The 25153-nt window shown below is 38.2% G+C and overlaps 1 protein-coding gene across 2 annotated transcripts in view; it reads right to left on the reverse strand.

The window, feature by feature from the left end:
* Window positions 1–24965, reverse strand: part of chka (choline kinase alpha) — a 29608-nt gene extending 4643 nt beyond the window's left edge. Inside the window, exons 1-11 of one of the 2 annotated variants that reach the window (XM_044194305.1) lie at window positions 22373–24964; window positions 21157–21265; window positions 19131–19184; window positions 10956–11069; window positions 9429–9562; window positions 7471–7575; window positions 6617–6675; window positions 6444–6531; window positions 1976–2084; window positions 1777–1883; window positions 1587–1668 (exon numbers count right to left, since the gene is read on the reverse strand). In XM_044194305.1, the coding sequence (XP_044050240.1) occupies window positions 1587–1668; window positions 1777–1883; window positions 1976–2084; window positions 6444–6531; window positions 6617–6675; window positions 7471–7575; window positions 9429–9562; window positions 10956–11069; window positions 19131–19184; window positions 21157–21265; window positions 22373–22608 (1197 nt within the window). In that variant the 5' untranslated portion in view covers window positions 22609–24964. Of the gene's footprint in view, window positions 1–1586; window positions 1669–1776; window positions 1884–1975; window positions 2085–6443; window positions 6532–6616; window positions 6676–7470; window positions 7576–9428; window positions 9563–10955; window positions 11070–19130; window positions 19185–21156; window positions 21266–22372 lie in introns of both variants that reach the window. The other variant, XM_044194306.1, reaches the window with a different exon arrangement.
* Between the last annotated feature and the right edge of the window lie 188 nt (window positions 24966–25153).

Raw genomic sequence — 25153 nt, forward strand, 5'->3', positions numbered from 1 at the left:
GTATACATACTCACACAAGCACAATTCTGAATATCATCAAATTCTCAAATAAAACATTGAGGGTTGTGGAATTATATATACTCTAATAATTCACATGATGAATTCAGATTAATGTACATTTCCATACCACTCATTTCATCAGTACAACAGAGTCACATCACTTTGTTGCTTCAAGTTTTTTTTTTAAAGATCACAAATTATTTCCAGTTGCTCCCACTTTGCCGCCTTTTTAAATCACTGTTAAGCTACCGTAGATGAAACTGGACTTCCTGCAGATGTTTCACAGTAACAGCCTACCAGGAAAGGAAGGGATATGCCCTATGAGCCACGGGAAGGCTTTTAATGTGAAACATCAGTGCAGGAAGTGTTGAGTTTCATTTACTTAGAAGCTTAACAGAAATCAAAAAAATGACAAAGTGGAAGCAATTGGAAAAAATGAGTGAATGAAAACCTTAAAGTCAGAGAAGCATGACTGTTGTTGTTTAACCCCTTCACATCCAGTTTAAAAAATCATCTTGTTGTACACTGTCTGACATTATCACATACAATCTATACCGACTTGCTGTATGATGTTTATACCAAGTCAATATTCAAACCCAAGACTACATGTTTTTTTTACTGCTGCATCATTCCATCAAATGGAAATATTCTAGATTGTGCATTAGTTTTTGCAAATTTCCCCAAAAAGGAGCCTTACATATTTGTACTAAAATTTTAAGTTTTGTGGTTTAACCAATGTTTGTCTGCACAGTAGGAGTTTGCACTGAAAGTTTAAGAGGATAAAAATGTCATGGAAATGTAGATTATCCTGAATTTATCAAGACAACAGGTAAACATGGGAAGTGTTGTGTTTGTATTAACGGCAGCATCAAGAGAGATGCTTCTTATTAAAATACAATGAAATATATTTATAAAACAGGAAAAGTGCAGTTGAGGTAACTAAAGGCTGTGGCTATTTAGAAGTAACAGTATGCAAAACAATTTCCAGCAGGGTTTGTTTACTTGTAGTGGTGCGTATACAGCATAATGAGTGCATTCAAATTTAATCAGAGCATTATATTAATTAAGAATGCAGACATAGGTTACTTTATGGAAAGTATGAGTTTATTTTTGCCTGTATTCATCCTATGATCGGGTTATAATACCATACAATGCACATTAATTGAGGTGTTACTCAATATTTCCAGCATGCTGTGTTTCAGTACATTCATGGCTAAACCTCCTATAAAACCATCCAACATCAGTACTGGGAAGTTTGCACATATACTATATTACTGCACATTTATGTACAATGACCTAAGGTATTGTATTGTATATAGTTTTCTTATTGTTTTTTCTATTTACTGTATACTCTCCTTTACCAGTTTTGTTTTGATATCTTGTCAGGCTGACATGACCTGACCTCCTTTGAATTGTTCTTGACACTGCATCACCCCACAGGACAATGCTGCTTATGCCTTATTCACTCTGTTTAACTACCAAAGCTTACCGAGTACAGTAAATACTTTATTTTCTCCTTCATACATTACAGACATTTAAAGTGTAAAAGAAAAAACAAGCATAAAAGTAATAAAACTTTTACTTACCAGGTATCCAAACTTAATGGTGGAGAGCCGGGCCTGGATGATGGACCACAAGCCCCAAAAGAAGTGGGATGCCAGGGAGAACCTACATTCAAAAACACATGGTCACTTTGTTTTCTTTTTTTTTTTTTTTACCTTTCTATTGTATTGTCATGTCATGTCAGTTTACACCGTGTCCTACATCTGAGCTCACCTGTTCACCTCCACGTACAGCTCCTCCTTCACTTTCATTTGGTCCTCTTCACTCAGGTTATCAAACCCTTGGTCAGACTCACGCAGGTAGCTTTCAATGAAGTGGAGCTGTACAAAGACATGGCAAGTTTGCACCAGTCAGCAGTCGACAAGTAAAACCAAATAAATAAGACGTTAGTGTATTAACATATCATACACACCTGCTGGGCCTTTGAAGGGTAGGCCTGAACATTAACTTTGAAGAAAGGAAACTCATCACAGTTGTAGTCGTACATCCATTCGCAGAAATGGTTGCCAATATCGAATCCCCTGCAAGGTTAACATATGGAGAGAGACAGAGAAACAATTACAGACGATGACGGATGATGCCTTTACATTAATAAATACTTTGTTTGACATCTCATGGTGTCTATTGGGGTTTGTATTGCATTACTCAATGTGTCTTGTATTGTGTTCATGACCATGAAGGGCAAGTAGTCTATTTATAGAGATGATGATGTATCTGAATATTATTTATTTGACTTAGCCCTGCCCTACTCTGTGTGAGTATGTTTACTGTCCCATGTTAAAAGCCAAGCAAAGACACTGGCTATTGTGTCAGCCAGCTCAAGACATACCAGTGTGTTTATGTGTGTGGCTTTCACACCTAGTTAGTTATGACCGTTTCTTTAAAACCCTGCAGTGTCTCCATCTTTCTTGGTTTTGTTTGTTCAGGAGAACATCAGATCTTGTTTACTCACTACTTTTACAAACCAGCCCTGAAGCCTTTTGTGCTGTTCAGCGAATTGCAGTGAAGCCCTGTGTTTTATGGGTTAAAAGTAAGTAAACACAGCTGACACTGCTGTTTTGTGAAATGTTATGAAACAATTAGGGCTGAACAATTAATTGAAATATTATTAAAATCACAATATGGCGAAGTGCAATATCCAAATTGCATGAACTGCAATCTTTTGATAAAGGTAAAATGTGTCAACAACATACCATTATAAATGAAGCATTGTGGTGCTACAGAGATGCCCCGGCCTACAAATATTCTCCAGACATAAAGGAACATGGTTGTTTGGTACAGATCCCAGCAAAAGTCACATCATCATCATTTTTATATATTTTTCAGTGAAAATTAAATGCAAAAATTACCATTCCCACTAAAATCTTGACTCAAATTGCAATAGCAATATCTGTATCGCATTGTTACACATCATTCTGCCCTAGACACAATATGTAAAAGCAGCAGAGTAGATTTGTTGAAACTATTTGTCAATTGATAGAGATTAATCAAATTTTGATAATTAATTAAACACTTAAGTCAGTATTTGGACCAAATTGTTGCTAATTACGTAGCAGTCATGACGCAAAGACACTACATGAGGTAATTTGTCTCAATTTTGCCCAAGGGGGGCCCATGGTGTCAGACTCCAAAACCTTGGTCTAGACCAACGTGGCTGACCGACCTGCCAACATTGCTATCCCTACTAAAAACTAAGATCAAAATATATTCATACAGCAGGAGAGATGAGAAATTAAGATCTGTCTCTCATAAAAGCCTGTTATTTTCTTTCACTATAAGGAACTAGTTGAAAATTTTGAGTAACTACTCAATCTGTGATTTAAACCAGAAGGTGTATGTGGTACGTGGTAGGTGTATGTGGTCTTTTCCTAAAGTAGCACTTGCATGTTAATTCCCACGCTGTTATCAGGAACCAGGAACTGCCTCCAACACAAAACCTCCCACTGCTCTGAGGGAGTCTATAAACCAGACTCATCCACTTCTGTTTCCACATCTAGCTAATGTCGGTCAATGAGAAAAAAATCCACAGTATGTGCGTTTGTGTGTGTCCATTTGTGGGCATGTTCTTGTACATACATGACGGTACATGTGCTCACATGCTTGGTATGGGTGTGCAGTGGGTCATTTGTGTACAGAGGGTCACATGTTTGCTGTGTAACATGTGAGGAGACTTAAAGGGGCCATGCTGAAGGGAGCTGCAGGGGGGGTGGGTAAGAGAAAGAGAGAGACCTTTGTCTGAGATCAACTGTGAACCAATGCCAATGTGTTTTACACTGTTTTCCATAAATGAACCACTCAGGAATTCACACACCCAGGCACAAACATCTGGGTGTTGAAGTCACTCAGAGTTGCTGAAAATAAGCACTCCTTCAGATGCACAATCATTATTCTATTAGATTTTATTCTATTCTTCTTTTTATAGTCCTTTGTGAACAACTGTAGTGGAAATCCACCGCACCATCATCTCCATTAGTAACATTGACAGGCCTGGATAAGGTCTTTCCATTGCCTCCATCCTGTGTGTCCTCGTTGGCCTGCCAAATTCTCAGCTGCAGTGAATATTTTAACAGATGGAGGTGGCCCTGAATGATGACTGCTAGAAAGAAATGTTGATGGACCAGATACAAGCCAGGCTGCATTCTTTTCTCCTTTCGTTTACCCTTAGATTTTGCTATTTTTCTGGCTCAATATCTGGATTACTCTGTCTCTCACTCTCTCTTTCAAATTTCAGCCTCTCTCCCCTCCACCCTCCACCCATCTCTTTCAACTGCAGAGCCAAGGTTATGAGGGATGAGGGACAGTGACGCAGAAGTTGCAGCTGAGGGAGATTTATCCGCAATGCCTGTCAGTCTGGACAGAGCGCTTGGATCAGACACTACTTTTTTCTTTTTTTTGATTAAACCATTAAACTTACTCAGAGTATGGAGCCCCAAATTGTTCAATATTAAATACATAAATAAGTAATTATGAAATAACTAATCACCTTAATAAAGTGTGTAAAATATATATGAATGAAACAATAATCGATACAATAATTTAAGAAATGATTAAAACTCAACTCATTATGAAATTTATTTTATAATTTTTATTTTCGTTTAACAGCCCCTGCCTCTTAAGCTAGCAAGCTCCTGTTAGCCAGAGAAACACAGAAACTAACATCTCTTTTTATTTATTTAGCTTAACAAAGCTGCATATATGGAGTGTTTTAAGGGCCAAAACAAAATAATATAATAATAATAATACAAATACATATGATTATATAAAATGAATGAATAAATAAATAATTCTATAATTTAATGCTTAGTAAATATATAATTATATAATAAAATTATTAAATAAATGAATGAATAAATAATTATAGAATTTATTGCTTAATAAATATATTATATAATAAAATGCTTAAATAAATGAATAAATAAATAATGTTCAGTCTCCTTGCTGGTTGTTTCTGCACAAAAAGGAAACACTTTAGGGTTCCATAATAAAGGTGTAGGGGCATGTTAGAGCTAGACCTTTCAGGTTGCAGATAGAAGCTGAAATCTAAGGGATCCAAGAGATTTTTTGTCATGCAAACTAAAAGGGAAATACCAACAGCACTAAAAATATCCCTTCTATTTACTGACGAACTGCATGAAAATTGAGTCTTACAATTCAGTTTGTCTGACAACATCATATAGTGTATTTTCTGCAAGAGCCCAGGGACAAAACGACGCCTTTGGGGAAAAACACCCAGACTGGCTTCCTTCCTTTTGTCTACTAGTTTCACTTCTCTATGTGATCATGTGGAGGCCATATATATATTTTACAGCACAAGATAAACATTTTCCAATTTCCCTTTAGCTGCTTGCTCTCTGAGTTCTGGTGACCACCATCAGTTTACTTGAATACTTACTGCTTCTTAAAGTAACTTTTCATTTGTTTTTCACCCAGAACACATGGCAGAGATGACAAATAACTTGCAGACACTAAAGACACTATTGTCACACTATTAAACCGATTGGGCTCAGAGGGCGTATAGAGAAATACCTGTTTTTGTAATAATAATAATAATAATAATAATAATAATAATAACTACTTTATTTGTATAGCACTTTTTTTAAAAACAATGTTTACAAAGTGCTTTACATACATTAAACCCCAAAGTAGCAATACAAGGCTGATTGCAAGTTTCCAGCATTGGCAAATAAATCTTAGTGGTACAAATATGCCAACAGAGTATGTAATGGGATGGTATGCTAAGCGTAAAAAGAACAATTTAGCTTAAAAATCTGTCAGAAATGTCCCTGTGATGTTTTTAAGAGCTAAGACTTAAAGAAAATAGCAGGCAATACTCTATATTTATGTGAATTTCAACAAATCCCATGACAGGACAAAACCCAAGAGTGTGTTAATAAGTCTCCATACTTCCCAATCGCCCATTCATTCCTACTGAAGACATACAAAACAGGTTGTAATATATATATATATATATATATATATATATATATATATATATATTTTTTTTTTTAATTACATGCTAAGTAATTTACTAAAACACCTGGGTACTGTAGTTTTTAGCAATCAAACAGGAGTAAATAGTTTGTTGGGAACTACTTTCAGCTGTGGATTAATACACATTAAATACTTGTGAGCACTAATGAGAATTTCCAGCAGCAGGATGCTGTATTTGGGACTGACTCAAAATGAACTACAGTGCCCATGTTCACTGTAATAAAGGAACATGTCACCCAGTGCAACAGTGTTGATATGTTCTAAGTAGTTTTTGGACAACAAAGGAGGTCTATGGCACAGAGGAATAAGATATATCAGGCTTTGGATACACACACAATACTTGTGAGTTGGATCAATTGATTGAAATCTGCGTTACAGTACTTTCTTACCTGTAATTGTAGCTGCTGTACTCAAAGTCAATGAGCATCAGCTTCTGTTTGTCTGAACTCTGGCGGCCCTTCAACAGCAGGACGTTTCCTGAAGGCAACACACACGTTATTTTTTATGAAAGAGAAAAGCAAATGTATAGCATATAGGGGCCATTGGCATCTATATGTTTTACCTTCTTGACAGTCGTTGTGGCAGAACACTACTGGAGAGTGTGTGGACTCCAGCAGGGACCTGAACATGCACAAAAAAGTCAGAAGTCAGAGGATGATCAATCAGCAGGCTTTAAAGAGTTCAAGATAAACTGTGTGCATCTTCATATACTGACCATAATGATCCCTAAACATTATTAGGAAGCCAAATATTCTGGATATTACCAAGGAAGTTTCATCTCTGTTTCACTTCATTATTTAACTTATTAAAACATTTGCAAATACTAGGTATTCCCAGGTAGAAACGTTCCTAGGAATGCAAGCAAAAGTTCTTTAGAGATAACAGATGGTTCCTTTTGATTAATGGCTTACAACGTGAAGAGCAGCTTGAACAAACAAGTGGTTTGACCCCTTTACCTGGCTGTTTGGTTAACATTCACATATTCCTACTCATTCTGTACATTCTGTTGCATAGGCTTGACACAGAGAGCCGACAACAAAAGGACAGAAGCAGCGCAACCAGAAATGACAGCAAAACATGTCTCAGACTCAGCATAGTTTTTTTCTGTTATATTCAACTTATGTGCTATGAAAAAATAAAATCTCTGTGTAGGGAAAACCCTGCTGTTTATTCTGGCATCATGTTGGCTAAAATGTTGGTGCCCTTCTTATCCAAATAAACACGCATGTAAACACATCGAGCAATATCGCACAATATGTCGACATAACCTCGATCATTTTTGCTGGCCTCTATCGTGACAGGCCTACTGTTGCGTAACACCAAGTTTGGAAACTTTCCATTCATGTGTCGTGTGTTATCCACTCTGTACTGTACTGGTGTGAGTGTGTGAGTGTGTGTGCGCATGCAGGAACATACTTGAGCATATCCATCTCCTGTGGCAGGTTGTAGCCGAGCAGGCGGTTGAAGCGGCGCAGGTGGGACTCTCTGGTGAAGTTCAGCCTCATGACTTGGCTCAAGTACCTGGTGAGAATGTTACAAACACATTTAGTTAGTCTACCCTTTCCCTCAAAGAAATTTGTGTCCGATAAAGCAAAGTGACACACAGTGAAGTCAGGATCATGTGAATGATGACTCAATGATAAGCATGACGTCACATCTTGACAATCAATGAATGACAATCAGAGGTTATGAAGACCTCACTGCCACTATTGACACAAAACATTTGTGAGTGGATGTACATATCTTCTTCGTGTTGTTTGTCCGATGCAGTGGTCAGAAGCTCAGAAATATTATTCAGATCTGTACTCTCGTTTTCTCAAGAACTCGTATTTTTCAAAGAATGTTTTAACTTTTCTTGTCAGTTACCTTAAAGAAAACATCCATACTAACTATTTCTGCAGTAGGTTGATTGAGTTGTCGGTTAACACAAATGAGTCAACAGTAATAGCTTTAGTTGAATCATCATTATCACATCATATCTTTTTTTATGATAACAACACAAAGGTATGACCATGTAGCTACAAGTGTGACTTGTATAAAAGCAGTTCATACTAACTCTACCGTGATGTCTAAGACATGACGAGGAGTAATTCACTAAAGTCATCTGAGGGACAACTGGCAGCATTCAGGAACCTCGATATAAATTAGGCTCTGTGTGGAGGCTAAACTTCAACAAACACAACACATGCACACACCACACACATCATCTACCTATATCCTGTCACTTGTGGCCACAATGGTTGCTATTCAACGACGTTTAGCATACAACGAGATAAACTAAGCTGGGTGGATTGTTGCTAAACTAAGTGAAGAAGCCAAAAGGATTATTGATGACAAAAAGCGACACCTGCTATTTGAAGTATTTTGTTTTTAAAAAGGCTTATCTTTCTTTCTTTCAAAAAGTTACATTATGTCAGTTACATAGTTAGAAAAATGTATCTAACTGATGACATGCTATGTTTTATCAGTGGAACAGATATACCTGGAAGAAAAATCTTTTTGGTCATGAAACTGAAAAACCTCTCTTTCAAAATGAATGCAGATACAATCATTCGACAGCCTGGGTCACCTTGCTGTTGGCCTACTAAACTTCAAGGTCAAATCATCAGATAGAGATGAAGGACTCTAGCATCTGTGCTTGAATCAGCTGATTTGTTTTTGGCTACAAAGGTTTGGCTTCTGTTCCAGTTCTCTAACAGGTCTAAAAGAAAATGTCAGTGTCACCTATTTAATAGTTAAAACAGCTTTACTAGACATAATATTACACAGTCCAGATTATAGGGAATTCTGCTTTCATCTAATCATCTTTTGTAAGTTTTGTCAAACAAAATCATCGGTAAATTCCAGCAAAATTCCAGATAAACTAATACAGCATTTTATGTTTCTGATCTCTGAATCCTCATTCTTTTCTGACATGGAAATTTACTACATCTGTTACACATCAGGACAACCGAGTAATGTTTGTAATATAATCCGGGAAGTGATAAACCGGTATTTGTACCATGTACCTTCACAGAAGATCAGTGGAGCAGGACAATGGACTTTATCACCACACGTTGACAAACATTGTGCAATATAAACCTTGTAAACACCCAACAAATAAACTTAAAAGCAATTCAAACGGAAGTGCATTATGATAAGCCACCTGCCACCTCATACTTTTCGATAAGCAACCAGTGACCCATCTTGCTATCTTAGGATTCAAAAACTTGAGTTACTGACTTGTTTCAAATCTGCTTAGTGTCTCATCTCCGTCTCCGTCTTATTTGAAACCTCTTTTCATGTAGACTTAGGTGGTGAATAGGTATTAGCCATATAACAGACAGAACGGGGCAGGATATAACAGGTCAGGAAGGGATAGGGCTTAGACTTACTTGTCCATGGTTCCAAACAGCCACTTGGGTTCCTTGTTGAAGGGCATCCTCATTCCATGAAACTTGGCCATCTTCTCTGCAACTTCCGCTGAGATGCTGGGGTCGCTTAACTCACAGGTGTCCAGTTTACGACTCTGCCATCAGGATATTATAAATTATTTTTATTAATACAGTAACCATGATTTTGAGAGTGTTTTTGAAGTTGCACTAAGCTACATTTTTATGTAAATCTTTTAGCCAAATCATAAATACAGATTACAGAAAAATGTGTTTCATCTCTCCCATTTAAGATGCAACAGAAGCCACAGATTCACATTTTTTACTAAAATAATATCCAAACTAAAGTAATAAAAAAAGAGACACCAATATTAGGTCTGGTTTAAAGCAACCCAGACCAGCCCAGCTGGTAAATATGAGCTGGCTAGGTGCAGTTTAATGATGATGACATTGCATGATATCCCAGTATTAAAGTTCAAAGTTTTACAGTACCCTCTCATTGCCAAATTGTCTAATACAGTTTAGAGTGATATCCTGGACAATCTGGAATAAGAACAAGTCAGAAGTTTTTCTGAAACTGCTTTTAGATAATTGTAAGAAGGGATTTATAACATGAATCTGTTTGAATATCTTGTGGCTTAATCTTTCACAGTTTAATGGTAGCTACATGAAGTCAACTGAGTTGTCTTGCATGTGTAAAATGAATTGTGTAATACAGTACTGTTTAGCTACTGAAGAGCAGATGTGTTATGGTTTATTAATTCTCTCTGAACATCGATCAATGATGCATCATTGAACAGTACACCACGCATAAACACACATACAAACCATGTTGTATCATTCATTCCTCAGCTGTCAATGCTAAACTTTAACCCTTGCCATTACATGCCTAACCATGCCTAATTCAAATCCTAACCCTAAAGGTAACTGCAAACCTGCAAATGAACCTCTTTTTAAATTGAAGATAAGATGTTGTTTACTACTCTGAAAAATCCTCTCAAATCACATTCAGATATCAAGGGGCAACATAACTAGGACTGGGCATTGTTTCTTTTTTTTATGCTACCACTGAAAGTTATACTCTTTTCGATACCTTTCGATACCCTACTTTTTTTAATTTAACAAATGAAGCCAAGATTCTCAAACGTTAAATACTAAAAATAAGCAGCTATACAAGAACTTTGCCTACTAAAGTTGGCAACATTTTGAATTAAATCAGGAAATAGCTGATTGAAGAATCCTGTAAGTAAACAAGATTGCAAATGTGACCAAACATAAGATGCCAGATCTCAGTACTTGACGGTTTTTTGATATTAAAATTATTCCCTAGGGTTGAATCGACACCTCTCTGTCAGTCTCAACAAAAAAATGTACAGAAGCTTCACAATGATTGAATTTATTTCAGTAATGGAAAGCATAGGGTGCTAATTTTATTTTGTCCACCCCTGTTTAAAATGATCATACAATGTATATACAAGTTAACATATACACATAACACATGTGCATATGAACAAAAATATAGTGACTTACAGGGACATACTGCTCCAGTCGGCCCTGAGGGAAAATACCGTAGAGTTTAGGTCCCAGCTCCCTCTCTGCCAAGATAGCAAACATCACACTCTCCAACACCATGGCCTCCGCCCCCTGAAAACACACAACAGTAAGAAACTTAACAGCTCAACATTTAAAGTGTGACAGCAGTCCACACCGCGGCCGCTACCCATCAGTGCTGTAAAATGCAATAAGCACAGAATGAGAAATGAGACAAAGAGCTTTTTCTGATCATGCCGTCTGAAAACATAAAAGTTTGAGTGCAGTATGAATTGAGAGTCATGAATAAAAACCATTATCTTGTCAGCCCCTTTCAGACATTAAAGCAACTATTTTACCTTAAAATAACAGCTTCAAAATCATTTTGAATCTTGTAATAGGGAGAACGCCTGTTCTTGCACTATGTAACTTGGGTTGAGCGGGTACAATCTCCCACGAGAAGTGCCTAACGCTTTATGGCACTACGTCACACACCACCAACTATGGGTCTTCAGCTAGCTATAAGAGGAAGCTAGCTCGTATTCTCAGTACAGACCTCATGGCAGAGGCGAAGTGAAACCAAAGACGACGTTAACGGAAGAAGCTAAGAAGAAGGAAAGAGAGATTGACCGAGCAAGAGGTCGGACAAGAGTAAATCTCGGACTGGCTTTTAGTCGTTGGCGAGGCCTGTTTTACGCCACACCATGTTGACAGCACTGACACTACAGAATAATGTCATCAAGGAAGAACAGCATTCACACTGGCTGCCTCCATGATGAAATATGAAACTTATTTTATAGCTGACTTCATTGCCCCCACTTAAGTAATCCCACTAGTGGCTGTTCGTGGGCTTCTCTGCTCCAACAGTTGTCTCAACCTCCCTGATACATTTTCTCATGCATTTAATACTTTATATTTTAGATATGGAGTGGCGGACTCCACCACTGCCAATGCAAACTACTATACAGAGAGGTAACTACAATGCCAGCCATAAATAGTATAAAAAAATGGGTTTGATATGTTGAAAATCTTAAGGATTATAACTTTAACTCTTATTTTGCTCACATGTTGGTGATTTTGAAGATAAAGCATGCTGCTAAGTTTACATCCTGAATGAAGTTGGCATGAATGAAAATTCAGGGGAATTTAGCTGATAATCCGAGAGTGAGTTTCCAAGGGGGATTTTTGAAATTTGTTGTCCCGTAACACACATCTTCGATGGAAATATACAGTATCTAAAAAAAATGCTCCTCTGACACGATGACATCTCTTCTTTTACCTGAAGGATACTTCCAGTTTATTACAACTCAGATCTTATTTTAGTAGGTTTAGCAATCTTGTTCACAGAATTTCATATCTAAAGTAGTTTATTAAACAGATTTAATTTCCTTGTGCATTGGAAATGATAATTAGGGCTTCATGTTAATAGTTAATATACAGTATATAATTAGTGTATATTCACATTTAACTATAACATGTACGTGCTGACATGAAAATGTCAGAACATTAGCAGGGTGGAGGAGAAGGATGGAGGAGTTTGAATGAAGAGAAATGCTGTGGTTAGGGTTAGTTCGGTTTGCCTGTCAGAGCGGTGAGGAGAACACAAGAGGTAGATTAAAAGTTCCAGCAAGAGTTGGCCCACTCAGAGCACCAGTCACTGTTGAAGTTGCTAAAGCAGACAGGACAGCCTTGTCTTTTTCCCTTTATTTGAGAGAAACACAAAACTCACACACCAACACACGTAGCCTGGAGCCCAACAGGGGTTCAAGGTTAACTGGGAAACCTTCTCTCATACCAACACAAACACGAGGCCCGGAGCCTGAAAGACTGCAGCTGTGTGCTGGCTTCTCACCAACTTGATTCTGCTTCACTCTATTGTGTGGAGAAGACAGAAAACCAGGCTTCTCACCAAATAGGCAGGAGGTCAATAGCAGAGGAGAGATCTCTAACTAATTAACAGAACAAGGCTAACAAAGTGAACAGGTCCAAGACTCATTATACAGCTGATTTATTCTGTGGGAAACTGAAACTCTGATTAGAGATAATAATAATAGCATCTCTCGGAGACAGAGTTGCAATGAAAACAGAAATAGGTTCACTGGCTGAGTTGAGTCAAAGTTTTTAGCTAGCAAGAAAGTTCTTTGCCATTTGTATTTTTATTAATGTTTTGACTAAAGTTCCTTATACTTACCAGTTAGCAAAAAAGGCATGCTCAAAACTTTCTCCAGAAAACTGGTTCTTTTTGGTTTAACTCAAAAAAATGAGAACATAACTTCCTCCAGATCAGCCATACCTACGTGAAATGTAAATAATCTGTAAACAGAATTATTTAAATTGCTTGATGTGGTAGGTGTGAACCGCAGTGGACTCATTCAGGGCAACAGTTTCAATAAAATAACTTTACTGTATCATGAAAATGTGAAATAACCTGACTCTAGTGCCAAATGTAAGGGCTGAAGCTAAAGGGGCGCTCCACTGATTGCACACATGAAAATCACTTTACTCATCATACCCCTTTAATATAAATAATCTGACTGAATTCAAATGTCACACAATGTTAATTAATAAAACCGAAGATCACATTCAAACCGACTGATCATTAAATAAATCTTTATATCATCACCACCAATGCTTTCTGTATTACGTTTCCTCATGATGCTGTAAATGAGAGTTTTTCATTTTTCTATTGACTACTTTTTCATTGTAAAAGATTTTCGGTCACTGAAACCTCTAAAAACAAATAGTACCAATATACCAAAGTTATACCAATATAGTTGAGCCTGAAAGTTCTTTCTTGACCTTTGAAATAGTCCTTTAAAAAGTTTGCTCAGTTTAACTAGCAGTTGTCAAGTGAGTAGTTGTCAAGTGAGGAAACTCTACTCTATTGAAAGCTACAGGAAAAACTAGTAAGTGAGTTCCGATTTTTTTGTCAAAAGTGTAAGATACTTTTGTAGGTACAGCCACAGCAAAATTAAAATTTTTTAACCAGCTGATGCTGCAATCTGCTTAATTTCAATATAACCCTGAATAGCTGCAATAGAAACCAGTATAATATATTGCTATCTTAACCCTCTTAAGTGAATAACCTTCAGAGAAAATGCTGCATAGAAAAGAGATTTGGATCTGAGCGTTGGGCTACTTGCCATGGAATGTGCTTCATACTGACCGTCCAGCAGGAAGCCAGCTCAAAGGAAACAACACAACTGCTTGGTGGCCTCCTAGATGTTACACATTATTTTGAACCATGCTGCAAGCACATTTCTCAAAACAAAACTGTACTGCACCACCTACAGAGAAGCTCAGTAATGAACTCTTTCTTTAGGAGATATTGGTATCTAAGTAAGTGGGAAAATATTTGTATACATTACACTCTAAATAAAAGGTGTTCAGTTTTTATTCAGAGTATATAATTGTGTATAATTGGTGGGACCACCCAAGGTTGATAAGGCGATCGACAAGACTTTTGAGGAGACGTCTCACAAATATCCTTTTCTGAGGGGGCCACATTGTGAAACAGGTAAATTAAGGTAAAGTCCCTTCTATTTTAGAGAGCTGTCAACCAGGCGACCTGTATCACAGCTGGCAGAAACTGGTAGGTTGTCTCTGAAATCATGATAAAAAAATATCTTAATTTGTGTTCAGCTTAACGATTAAGCGTCTATAAAATGTCATTTGAGAAAAATAAATAAAATCTGCCTAATGTTTTCATCAGCATCGTGTTAATAATACAAGGACACATCTTGAACAAATGAAAAGTCTGTCTCCTGAACAGTGGAGCATATTCTCTTTCATTCCCAGGGTATTTGTTCAGAGAACACTCCTCATCGTTATGTAATGCCTTATCTGCAGAATGCTGATCACACGCAGTTTCAAATCTCAAACTTGAATTATCCCCATTACCATAATCATCTTGACACAAATACTGCCAGACAACAAGCCAGCTGGCAGACTGTGTATAAAGCCATCCTATAAGCCGGCCTCCTATGGGGCCGGCTTATAGGATGCTTTATCACTCCTCTGACAATATTTCAGTGAGGCAGCGAGTATTTCATCTTGATTACTTGGCTGTACTGACCCAGATCAGCAGCATCCAGCCCGCAGAGTCAGAGTTCAGATCAAAGTATCATGTCAGGGATTCAGTTTGTACTTGATCTCTATTCAAGTCATAACCTTTACAAACCTGCTTCAGTCGGGGTATTTGGGAACAGGGCTGTACACTCACTTTGATTTAAAACAATGATAACAATGTTGACTGTGTAGTACACCAATTTCAATTTAGCCTGAGTGAAAAAGACAAATGGGGCGTACCAATAGTTATAATCAGATACAGTTACTGTGGACTTGGTAGTGTCGGTCAGACAGCTACATTGTAGACTGGAATGATCATTAAAGCTCCTGAAAACTTGGCATCAAATCTTAAGTATTTCTCTATATTATTAAATATTCATGTCTAATAATATAATAATAAGCAAAAATCTTTAGATATTATTTATTTAGTTTAACACTCAAAAACATTGTTAATCTGCTTGATCAGGACTGGGTGGGTGTTTTTTGATTGACAGTGACCAAACAACCCACCAACTGTCATTGGATTCTGATTCAAACATTGCTAAATTTTGATTGGTGAACAAGTACATGACATCACCTTTTTCTAGTAGAGCCCCGCCCACTTCAAACGAGTGAAACAAGCACAGAGAAAAAAAGAAGTACAGAACTTTCATGTGAAACCGAAACTGTTTTAACTTGCAGAACATGCAGAAAAGACCCCATCACTCACTGTAAGAAGCTGATTGAGAAAATAAGTTTGTAGGGCCTTAAAAGTCATAATCTTGATTCAAATGCCAGTTATGGGAATGCAGTGGGCCATTCATCCCTTATCTTGCTGTTTATATGCTGTACCAGTGTCCCAAAGAGTGACCCTGGTGGTCCCATATTGACTGTCCAACAGCCCTGCAGTAGTCCTTCTACCTGTTTCATTTCTTCTGACCTATTTTAAACGCCAGTGTTTGTTTTAGCAGTCTGTTTAATTTGGCTCACTCTCTCAAACAGAGTCTTCCACGGATTCAAAAGTTAATTATCAACAAGTCATAGAGGTCAAGCCAGCTCACCGTTCAAACACAGAAAAAATTCAGCTTTCTTAACCCCCCCACCCCCACCCCCACCCCACCCCCCCACACACACTATTTCCTGTCTTTGAACAGGACACAGAAACTTCCTATAGTAAATCTGAATATCCTTTTTGAATGAAGAGGATGTCCCACTGTTTCTGTCATTCAGCAGATGTAGGTTCTGGGATCATATATCTCTGGATATTTGATTACATTTTAATCTAAATTGTTACACCGGTCCCATATCAGTGCTGCTACTCGGCTCTGAGATAATTAGCGGCTGGCCTTGGAGTGATGCAGCAGGTGCACTGCACTGCCAACAGCTGCTGCTTTAACCTCAATACTTATCCGTTCTGTTATGTGTGTCAACAAACCTGTAAGGGGATAGAGTACAGACCGGTCAAATTCATCTGTCTGCAGAAGTGAACTCATGTCAAAGGACAGTAATAAGGACTTGAATAAATACATACTGTTATGTAAAACCCAATGGCCATCAGCATAGGCATATAATTACATACATATACTCTTAAACCTAACTAACTACTTTTTGAGGCTGATACCAGATTTGAGATAAAAAAATCAGTCGATAATAATTTTTTAACATAAAAAAACATTTTTACAGTACGACCATGATACATATTTTTATAGTTGACCAATTTATTGGTCTAGCTCTACTGGTGTTAACATGGACTGCGTCACTTACACCAACCAACCATCAATAGTACTTTTTTTTTTAAATCTATGGCATAGAGCTGCACGATTATGGCCAAAATGATCATCATGATTATTTTGATCAATATTGAGATTATTTATCACGATTATTCAGTGATTTTAGGGACAAAACATTTTTATTGCACTTTCACATTTAAATAAACAGAGCACTGCTTTCACTTCCATGTTGTGCTACATTCCTGCTAATGTACAAATCTTTGCATCAAAATAAGACTGGTCCTTATTCACAGTGCATCTCTACAAAGCAAAATATAAATAAAATTGTACCAAAAACGTTTTACCCAAAAATAAATCAACATAACACTGCTTTCACTTTCACGTTGTGCTACATTCTTGCTAATTAACAAATCTTTGCATCAGTTTAACAAGGACAGGGATTCAGTGAGGTAACATTAGCGATGTTATTCATCTAGGCCTTCATGCATTCATCATACTGCAAGTTGTGGTGTTTTTTCAGGTGGTTGAACAAGTTAGTTGTATTGCTTTGCAGCGCAGACACAAGTCTCATGTACTCTTTGCATAGGATTTGTTCTTGCTTAACATCACTTGCCCTAAATCCAAAATACTTCCAAAAACAGATGATGATCTGTTTTGAGGCACTCGCTCTTTGCCTTCTGCTCCAGACATTTGATTTTCATTTTGCCTGTCTGCTCTCTGTTGTATTTACTCCTCTACTCTGGACTGCAGCCGCAACATCCAGGATTTTTTTGCACAGACAGCTCAAATAACAGCCTGTATTCAAATAATTACCTGGGCTAGCACTAACAAATATAGTATAGACACTATAGTATATAACACTATTTAGTTACTATCAATGAAACTCCACATTTCCTGCAGATGTTTCAACTTAAAAGCATAGGAGCAGAAGGGATTATGCCCTTTGAGCAGATGGAAGGCTTTTAATGTGAAACATCTGTGCAGGAAGTGTTGACTTTCACTGACGGTACCTTAACAGCGATAAAAAAAACTGCAGATCGGAAGCAATTGGGAATAATTAATGGATGAAAACAGTACTCTGTCAGAAAAGAGAAAGTCAGAGCAGCAGAGTGGTGAACAGAGCTGAAACGATTAGTCAATTAATTCATTAGTCGATCAATAGAAAATAAATGGGCAACCATTTTGATAATCAATTAATCGCTTGAGTCACTTTTCCAGCAAAAAAGGCAAATATTTGCTTGTTCCTGCTTCTCCAGTGTGATGATTTGCTGCCTTTTTAAATCATTCTAAATCAAATATGTTTGGTTTTTGGACCGTTGGTCCAATGAAATAAGACATTTGAGATGTTACGATATTTATATCGGTACTATATCTGTATATTTTTGTAGTTACATATTTCTAGTATTAAGTACATCTAGTGGTTACTGTCATTTGTACAATGTCCACTGTGTGTTCTTCATTTACATCTACAGTGTATCTGACACGTGTGCTACTATGCTGCTGTGACGTGTGAAATATCCTCACAGGGATTAATACAGTGTCGTCCTATCTTATCCAAATAGGATTTACCTTGACCAGACAGAACTGTTAGAGAAGGTGGATAGAGGCGAGGTTATCCTAAGACAATGACATGGGGTCAGTTCTGCATTAGCCTCACTGCTAACTGAAGGCTGAATTAGAGGGAAGGGAAACTGCCGAGCTGCATTCTTGAGGGAAAGATGCCAGAGTGGTAATAATAGCTAACTGGCCAATTGACCTCACCTCAATCACATGACAGGGAATTGTGATTCAGCCTCAGGTCATGATCACATGACATGATGCAGGGTATAGGAATTTCTAGGTCACTGGATTTGAGGCTTGGCAGGCTGCCAGCAGTGACGCTGAACATACTGTTTTAAAGTTGCTTTGGATTCTTTTAAAAATCTTCTCTGAATTCTGAACTTTGCAGTTAGATTCAAGCCAGATGAGCTAATTTTACCCAAATAAGAGTCTGTTAATCAGGTTTGTGTAAAAAGCCTCCACTGAATGAAATCAGTGACTGTAGCATTTCCCAACTTAGTTTTTACAGTCATGCTGTGCCGGGGGTTAGAAAGGCGAGACAGGTGTTAAATCGATTCTGACCTTCAGTTCAAAAACCTACGGGGTTACAAAGGTTCAGCCCTCTCTGTGATTTCCCTGAAACTGGTGCCTCAGGAGTTCAGAAGACTCGGCAGATCAGAATGAAACCCCATCCCAACAGAGAGTTGAACATGAGTAAGAGGAGAATTTAGGGAAACAAAAGAACGTTTTCAGACAAAAGGGGGAGGGAGTGGTGAGTGTTGTGGTGACTGGATGGACAGAGGGTGACACTCTTGGCAGAGAAACATACTGTATGCTGGCACCATCATCAGATACTTACTTGGAAGTGATTTTCTTTGTTTGACTGTTGGGAATCTCCTTTATTACAGGACATCTATCAACAAAAGAAAAAGGAAAGAACTATCCATGAATACATGTAAAGCTGTCCATGAGCGTCAACATCAAAACCTAGCCATGCCTGCAGTGCAGACAGTGCAGCATGAGTTCAAACACACTCCAAGTCTTTTGGACAAAACGGTGCAGAGGATTGGTCGGAGAAATCGCTGCGCTCCCCTGACTACCTGCTGAACGCAACATTTTACTGTGGATTACATCTTAAAGTTGGAGCTAAAAATATACACATTTATTTGGGGAAACTGCTCATCATCCAACATGCTATTCACATATCTTCATTGCTGAGAAACGCTGTCTCCATTGCAGTTAGGCTTTGTTTAATTATTAGTAGCTGTGCACTCTGACGATGACATCTGAGTTCCTTAATCATATTAGCTTTTTGATCACTAATTCCTGAGAGGTTGCTCTCTCAGACATCCCTAGCAATAAAAGCTAACCGCTTATATGGCCATTAGCATTTACACAGACTTCAGTTAATACTTAATGCAGGTCTCATTGTGCCTGTGGTTAATGCGCACATGAAAATTAATCACTTAATGGCTGCAAATGACAAATTTTAAGGCCGAGAAAGCAGCAAGAAAGCAGCCCGTGTCGCTGCTTCTTGTTTGGGCTCTGTCTTTTATTTATCGCAGCAGGCTGGAGCAAACAGCATGTGCTAAAAACAACACCTTAAACGCCGGCAGAAGATTAGAATATACTGTATTCAGGAATCTTGTGCAAATGTTTTGAAGTCCTTGAATGTTTGTCACTCAGTATTTGCAAGTGAAACCAATCCGCTGTGGCATGTGATGGTGGCTAAATGGTTATTTTGGAGAAGTTCTGTTACACTTAGCAATACTGCGGAATGTTTCTGCCCAATGGCAGCTGGGATCATGAACTCTGGACACACCAGCCACGTCATCTTAGGAGATAAAAAGGTTCTATCTCTCTGTGTTAACTGCAACCCAAAAAAAATACATTATCTAGCTGCTTTTGTGTAAACTGTAAAGCAAGCCAAATTGCACACTGGCTAATGACTTTTCTTGCTGCTTGTTTTGTTTTTTCAGCTGAGCGAGCTGCAAATGTGCAGATTCATCCTCAGGCTACTCTGTTTGTCCACTAGTTTAGAAATTCAGCTAATGATAAAGAATCACAAGGCAGGGATTTAGAGAAGAAAAGAGACAGACAGGAGAGGTGTTTCAGCACTTTGTTTTGCCTCCATACTGTATCTTCCCAGCTTCGTCAGACAGGGTTGTGCTACATGAGTGTGTGTTACGTCTTTGTATTAGGCTGAGATTTCAGAGATCTCATACTGTACCGTGTTTTTTGGTGGGTTCACCTGGGAACAAGAGTGCCCAGGGCACGCTCCTTTGGGAAGCCTACGGCAAAGAACACATGCATGTACAGCCATGGGGGTACATCACCATGTACAACAATGGCTAACACGCACACACACACATACGTACACACACACATACACTCGTGAAGGCATAACTACACATGCATGCATACACTAACTTAAGCATATGACCTGCAGGCACACACACACGCACGCAACAACCTCTGGTGGTGGCACTGTCACACCACACAGTTGAATGTATTATCATTTGTCTTTATTGTCTGGTTTCTGTGATTATCAACTCAAGCTGTAAAGTAACATTTGACCCCAGTTACATGAGTCATCTCTGTGATACTTGCGTACAAGTCAAACATTCTTATAGGTTTAGATAAAAGACAATCAGTGTACGATTTTTACATTTTCTGTAAATATTTGTGTGTGCTATATATTCATTAAACTCAGCTCAACTTTAATAATTACAGACTAATAACTACACACTAATGAGGGAAGCTAGTTTCTCAGATATGACAACACATCCTTGTGGAGAGTTCGGCTTACTTGTAACTCTCTGTACAGTAAAACACCAGCGTTTAGCTGTTTTTCATAGACAAGGGATGAGAGATGTGGCTCTCACCTGCAGGATGGCCCCATAGAGGCGCAGTAGGATACTCCTCGGCTCGTCCCCAACAGTGACCAGGCTGTCAGGGAGGCTGCACAGGAAGAGCTTGTTGCTCAGACCACCCCTGGAGGACAGACGGTAAAACAGAATAGGATTAATTATTACATGTAGGGACTGTGTCATGTATTTTGTCATTGTCATTAATAATTTGTTGTAGGTTTCCCCTCCCTGATGTTTTTCTTTTTTGGATGTAGATTCAAAAAGGTTTCTGGGGATCTTACTGTAACTCTTGTATCTCTCTTTATTATAGTCTCCAGGACAAAGATTCAAAAAAACTATACATTAGAACTTCTTTAGTCAAATGCAGAACTACAGTCTCACCTATCCTAGCTAACTAATGCCTGTAAACTCTTACATAAATTGTTGTTATAGGTTTGGTAGCTTTTTCAGTTGTGCTGTTTAACCAGTACATTAGAGAATTTCATAAGAATTTAAATGGCAGCTTTTAGAGAATATGAGCTGAAGAGATTTTAATTTGAAAACAAACCTATTTGGACAACAACTAAAATACCAGCTAAAGCAAATGTAAACTAATTTGCCACTCTTATTGGCCTCCCAGTGTCCCAAAACACCATATTTAATGGGAAGGTCCAGCTGTGAACTTTAAACTATACCAAGTTAAGTCAGTATGTACAAAAGCAGTCAAATGTCTCCCTAAATAGGAAAACACAACATCAAGATCTTGACTTATTTTGTCATTAGGTGTCAGTTTTTGGGAGTTGGCACATAGACAGTGAATTATGGTGTGACTCTGAATGCTCTTGAAAATGATTTAAATATAAAATGAGATTTACATTAATGTATTAGTGATATTCCAGTTAAACAGCCATTGGCTTCTTGTCTTGAGGATGACATCATCATATATTAAAAAAAAAATATATTGTTTTATTTATTTTATTCTATTCTAAATTCAGATATGTGTATATACCGTGTTCTCTGTGTGTGTAGCATGAAGGGGATGCAACTTACATGTCATTGTGCAACCCTGTGTTGTAAAATGACCTTGATTCCTTGGTATAGTATGTTCATTGCTATGGAAATAACCTATTTTAAGGCGGGTTTACCCTTTAATGGTTTACATCATGAGACTGAACGGTATAACAGCCTTATCGCACTAGCTTCAACCAGCTGGGCCTGTTTCTATCAAAACAAGCAAATGAATGCACTGTACCTTATGATGGTGATATGGAAATCGTCCTCAGACAGGCTTTTCCAGGCTCCATGGAGGAACTCTCTGCACCACAGATACGCCTTGCGCTGGGTGTCCAGGTCGGGCTGGTCGGGGTGGACCAGCTCCTTACAGTCCTCCTCGGTGTCGGGCTGGACCTGCAGGACGTTCTCGGTCACCAGCAGACCCAGCGACATGGAAGGGGAAGAAGAAACCCCGTTGATAAATTTGGTTTTCATTTTGTTTTGTTTTGCTTTTTTAAAAAAAGAAAGAAAACGTAAATATTCTGAGCTGAACGGCCCCCCTGAGCGACTGTATCCTCTGGTTTATGACGCAGGAGGATTTATTTCGGTTATTCGGTTAAAATTGGTTTTCTCTTAGTAAATTTATGAAGGACAGAATAATGTAGTTAGTTTCTTTTTCTTTATTATTCGTTGGTAAAATGCGAAATGTCGTTGCAGCGTTGTTCAGAAGTCAGGTAACGGAGACAAGTAGCGAGATGGTCCGTTCACTGGCAAGGAATGAATCAAGTATGAGCGACGCGCCGATTTACAGGAAGGGAGGGCAGGGCGGGGAGTGGGGGATCACGTGATAAGTCCGTGGCCCTTCTCTTCCCTCATTGGTTGGCTCGGACACAGCCCCGCAGGACCAAAACAAACCCGATGGTGCCTTCAGTGACTATCGGACGTACAGACCTATTTTATATTGTCCTACAGACGAAATCTGGGGCACGTTCAATCTGAAAACGGGGTGCGAAGTTTTGCTTCGATTTGTCGGGGCTGAACGCGGCCCTGATGTCACAACATGAGAAAAAAAATCCTGTGTAATATATTGCCCTGTTCTCTTCCTACATTGTATTCATTTTTGTATCAATAAAGTCTGGAAAAAGAGAGACTGGAAACGAGTATCTTTAAAAAAAATTACATTTTAAAATGTATTTGACTGTTATTTTGTTATGTATTATATTTTATGTTAATATAATTTTTAATTTAATGTCAGCAGACTTGTATTCTCCTATAATTGTTTTGTACCTGACCCTGTAGATACACTTTAGTGTTGAAAAAATCGATTATGCTAACAGTGCATTTAATGGTTTGACTAACACTAGCACTGTACGGGGTCTCAGATAAGAGTATCTGCTAAATGTTGTAACTGTAACTTCAGTGCTGCCCAGCAGTAGCCCAGACATATCTTGTAGTTTTTACATGCATTAATAATAAATGCGGCAGAGCATGATACGTGTTGTACAGCATGGAAGTCATACCAAAAAGCAATGTAACAGGAATGTATTTTGTTGTTAAATGTGTAATATGTATTTCTGCCGACCAACGGCAAACATACCCGGTGGAGTTTGTATTGTAGCCTAAACAAACATGTTTTTGTTTACATTCAACATTTTTCACGTATTGAGCTCAATCTCAAGGTCTTACAAATACACTGAATTGCATTCCCTGTCTCATAAAACATTTGCAAAACCTGTTTAGAATGTTTTGAAACCTTCATAGATCCCACGTTTATTGGGACATTTTTACAGCCAATTGTTTTCCCTCCTCTGCAGTTGTTAGAAAATTGCTCGTGTTGTGATGTGAGTCCACATGCTGGTAGAACAAAAGACTGGGACCTCTAGGCAAAACATTGCTCCACTGGAGTGTAGGACGGGGCGTGAACACGAGTTTAACATCTGAAAGTTGGATTTTCCAAGGAGTCCGGGAACGCAACATAAACATCGCTTCAGTCACGTAGCCAGAAAATCTTGTTCTTTTCTATCCTGTTTGAAATCTGGCATCAGAACAGCTTACAGCCTACTGTACATGTTTTGGAATATTACTCTAAAGGACCCACAGGGTTTTTAAACCCTCACAAAAAGGGCCCCACTTACACTCTACTTCCTCCTTTTCTCTGGCTGTAGAAAAGCACAGTGTGCAAAATTGTCACCAAAGCACAAAGGAAGAAAGACATGACCTCAGCTTATAGTCTGTAACGTTAGCATTAAACAGAGAGAAAATATTGCGCATCCATCAGTCAAGTCTACACTTTATGTTTTCTGGTCCGAAGAAATTTCAGGAGAAGTAATGTTCTGTCTGAGGTCATATTCTGGTGACCCATACTCCATTTAACCACACTGACTAAATACTAAGGTGTGATCAGTCACCAGGTATTATCAAAGAGGCTCTTTAACAATAAACAACAAAACAACATTTTTGAACCGTCTCTGGCTTTACGTGTTCCTGGAAATGTGGTCTGTTCAGAATGGACGTTTTGTTGGTTCCTTAAAGCCAAACCCACAGGCAGACTTGTGGAGGAAACGGTCAGTATCAGCAGTGTAAGAGGATGCCACTTCAAGGCAGTCAACCTTTATCACCAAGCCCACGTTTTTTGTATATTCAGAGTGCCATCTACTGGGGGGGGTGAATCCCAATCAAAATAGGAACTATAACAGCATTACGACAACACGAGTAGCAAATTAACTGTTCAAAAATATGTCAGTTACATACAAATAAATTAAAAGGTTTGAAAATCTAAATTACAATGCTTGAAACAAACAGCAGGCAAAGAACAGCTCTGTACTCTCCTCACGACTAGTTCTACTCGCAACCAACAGAGGGCGCTTGTTCTTTCTCCCTCAAATCCGCTTGAGTTCTTCAAACATTCAAACAGTGCATACAAATACTGTCTGTCGTCTTCGTCTCTTTGGTGTTGTGTGTTTGTTTGCTGCAAAATCCTGTTAGCGTTGAGGTGAGAACGATTATTCTTCTCAGCCCTTTCTTTTCAACATTAACCTCC

Source organism: Siniperca chuatsi, linkage group LG4 (genome assembly GCF_020085105.1).
Source record: "Siniperca chuatsi isolate FFG_IHB_CAS linkage group LG4, ASM2008510v1, whole genome shotgun sequence".
Lineage (NCBI taxonomy): Eukaryota > Metazoa > Chordata > Actinopteri > Centrarchiformes > Sinipercidae > Siniperca > Siniperca chuatsi.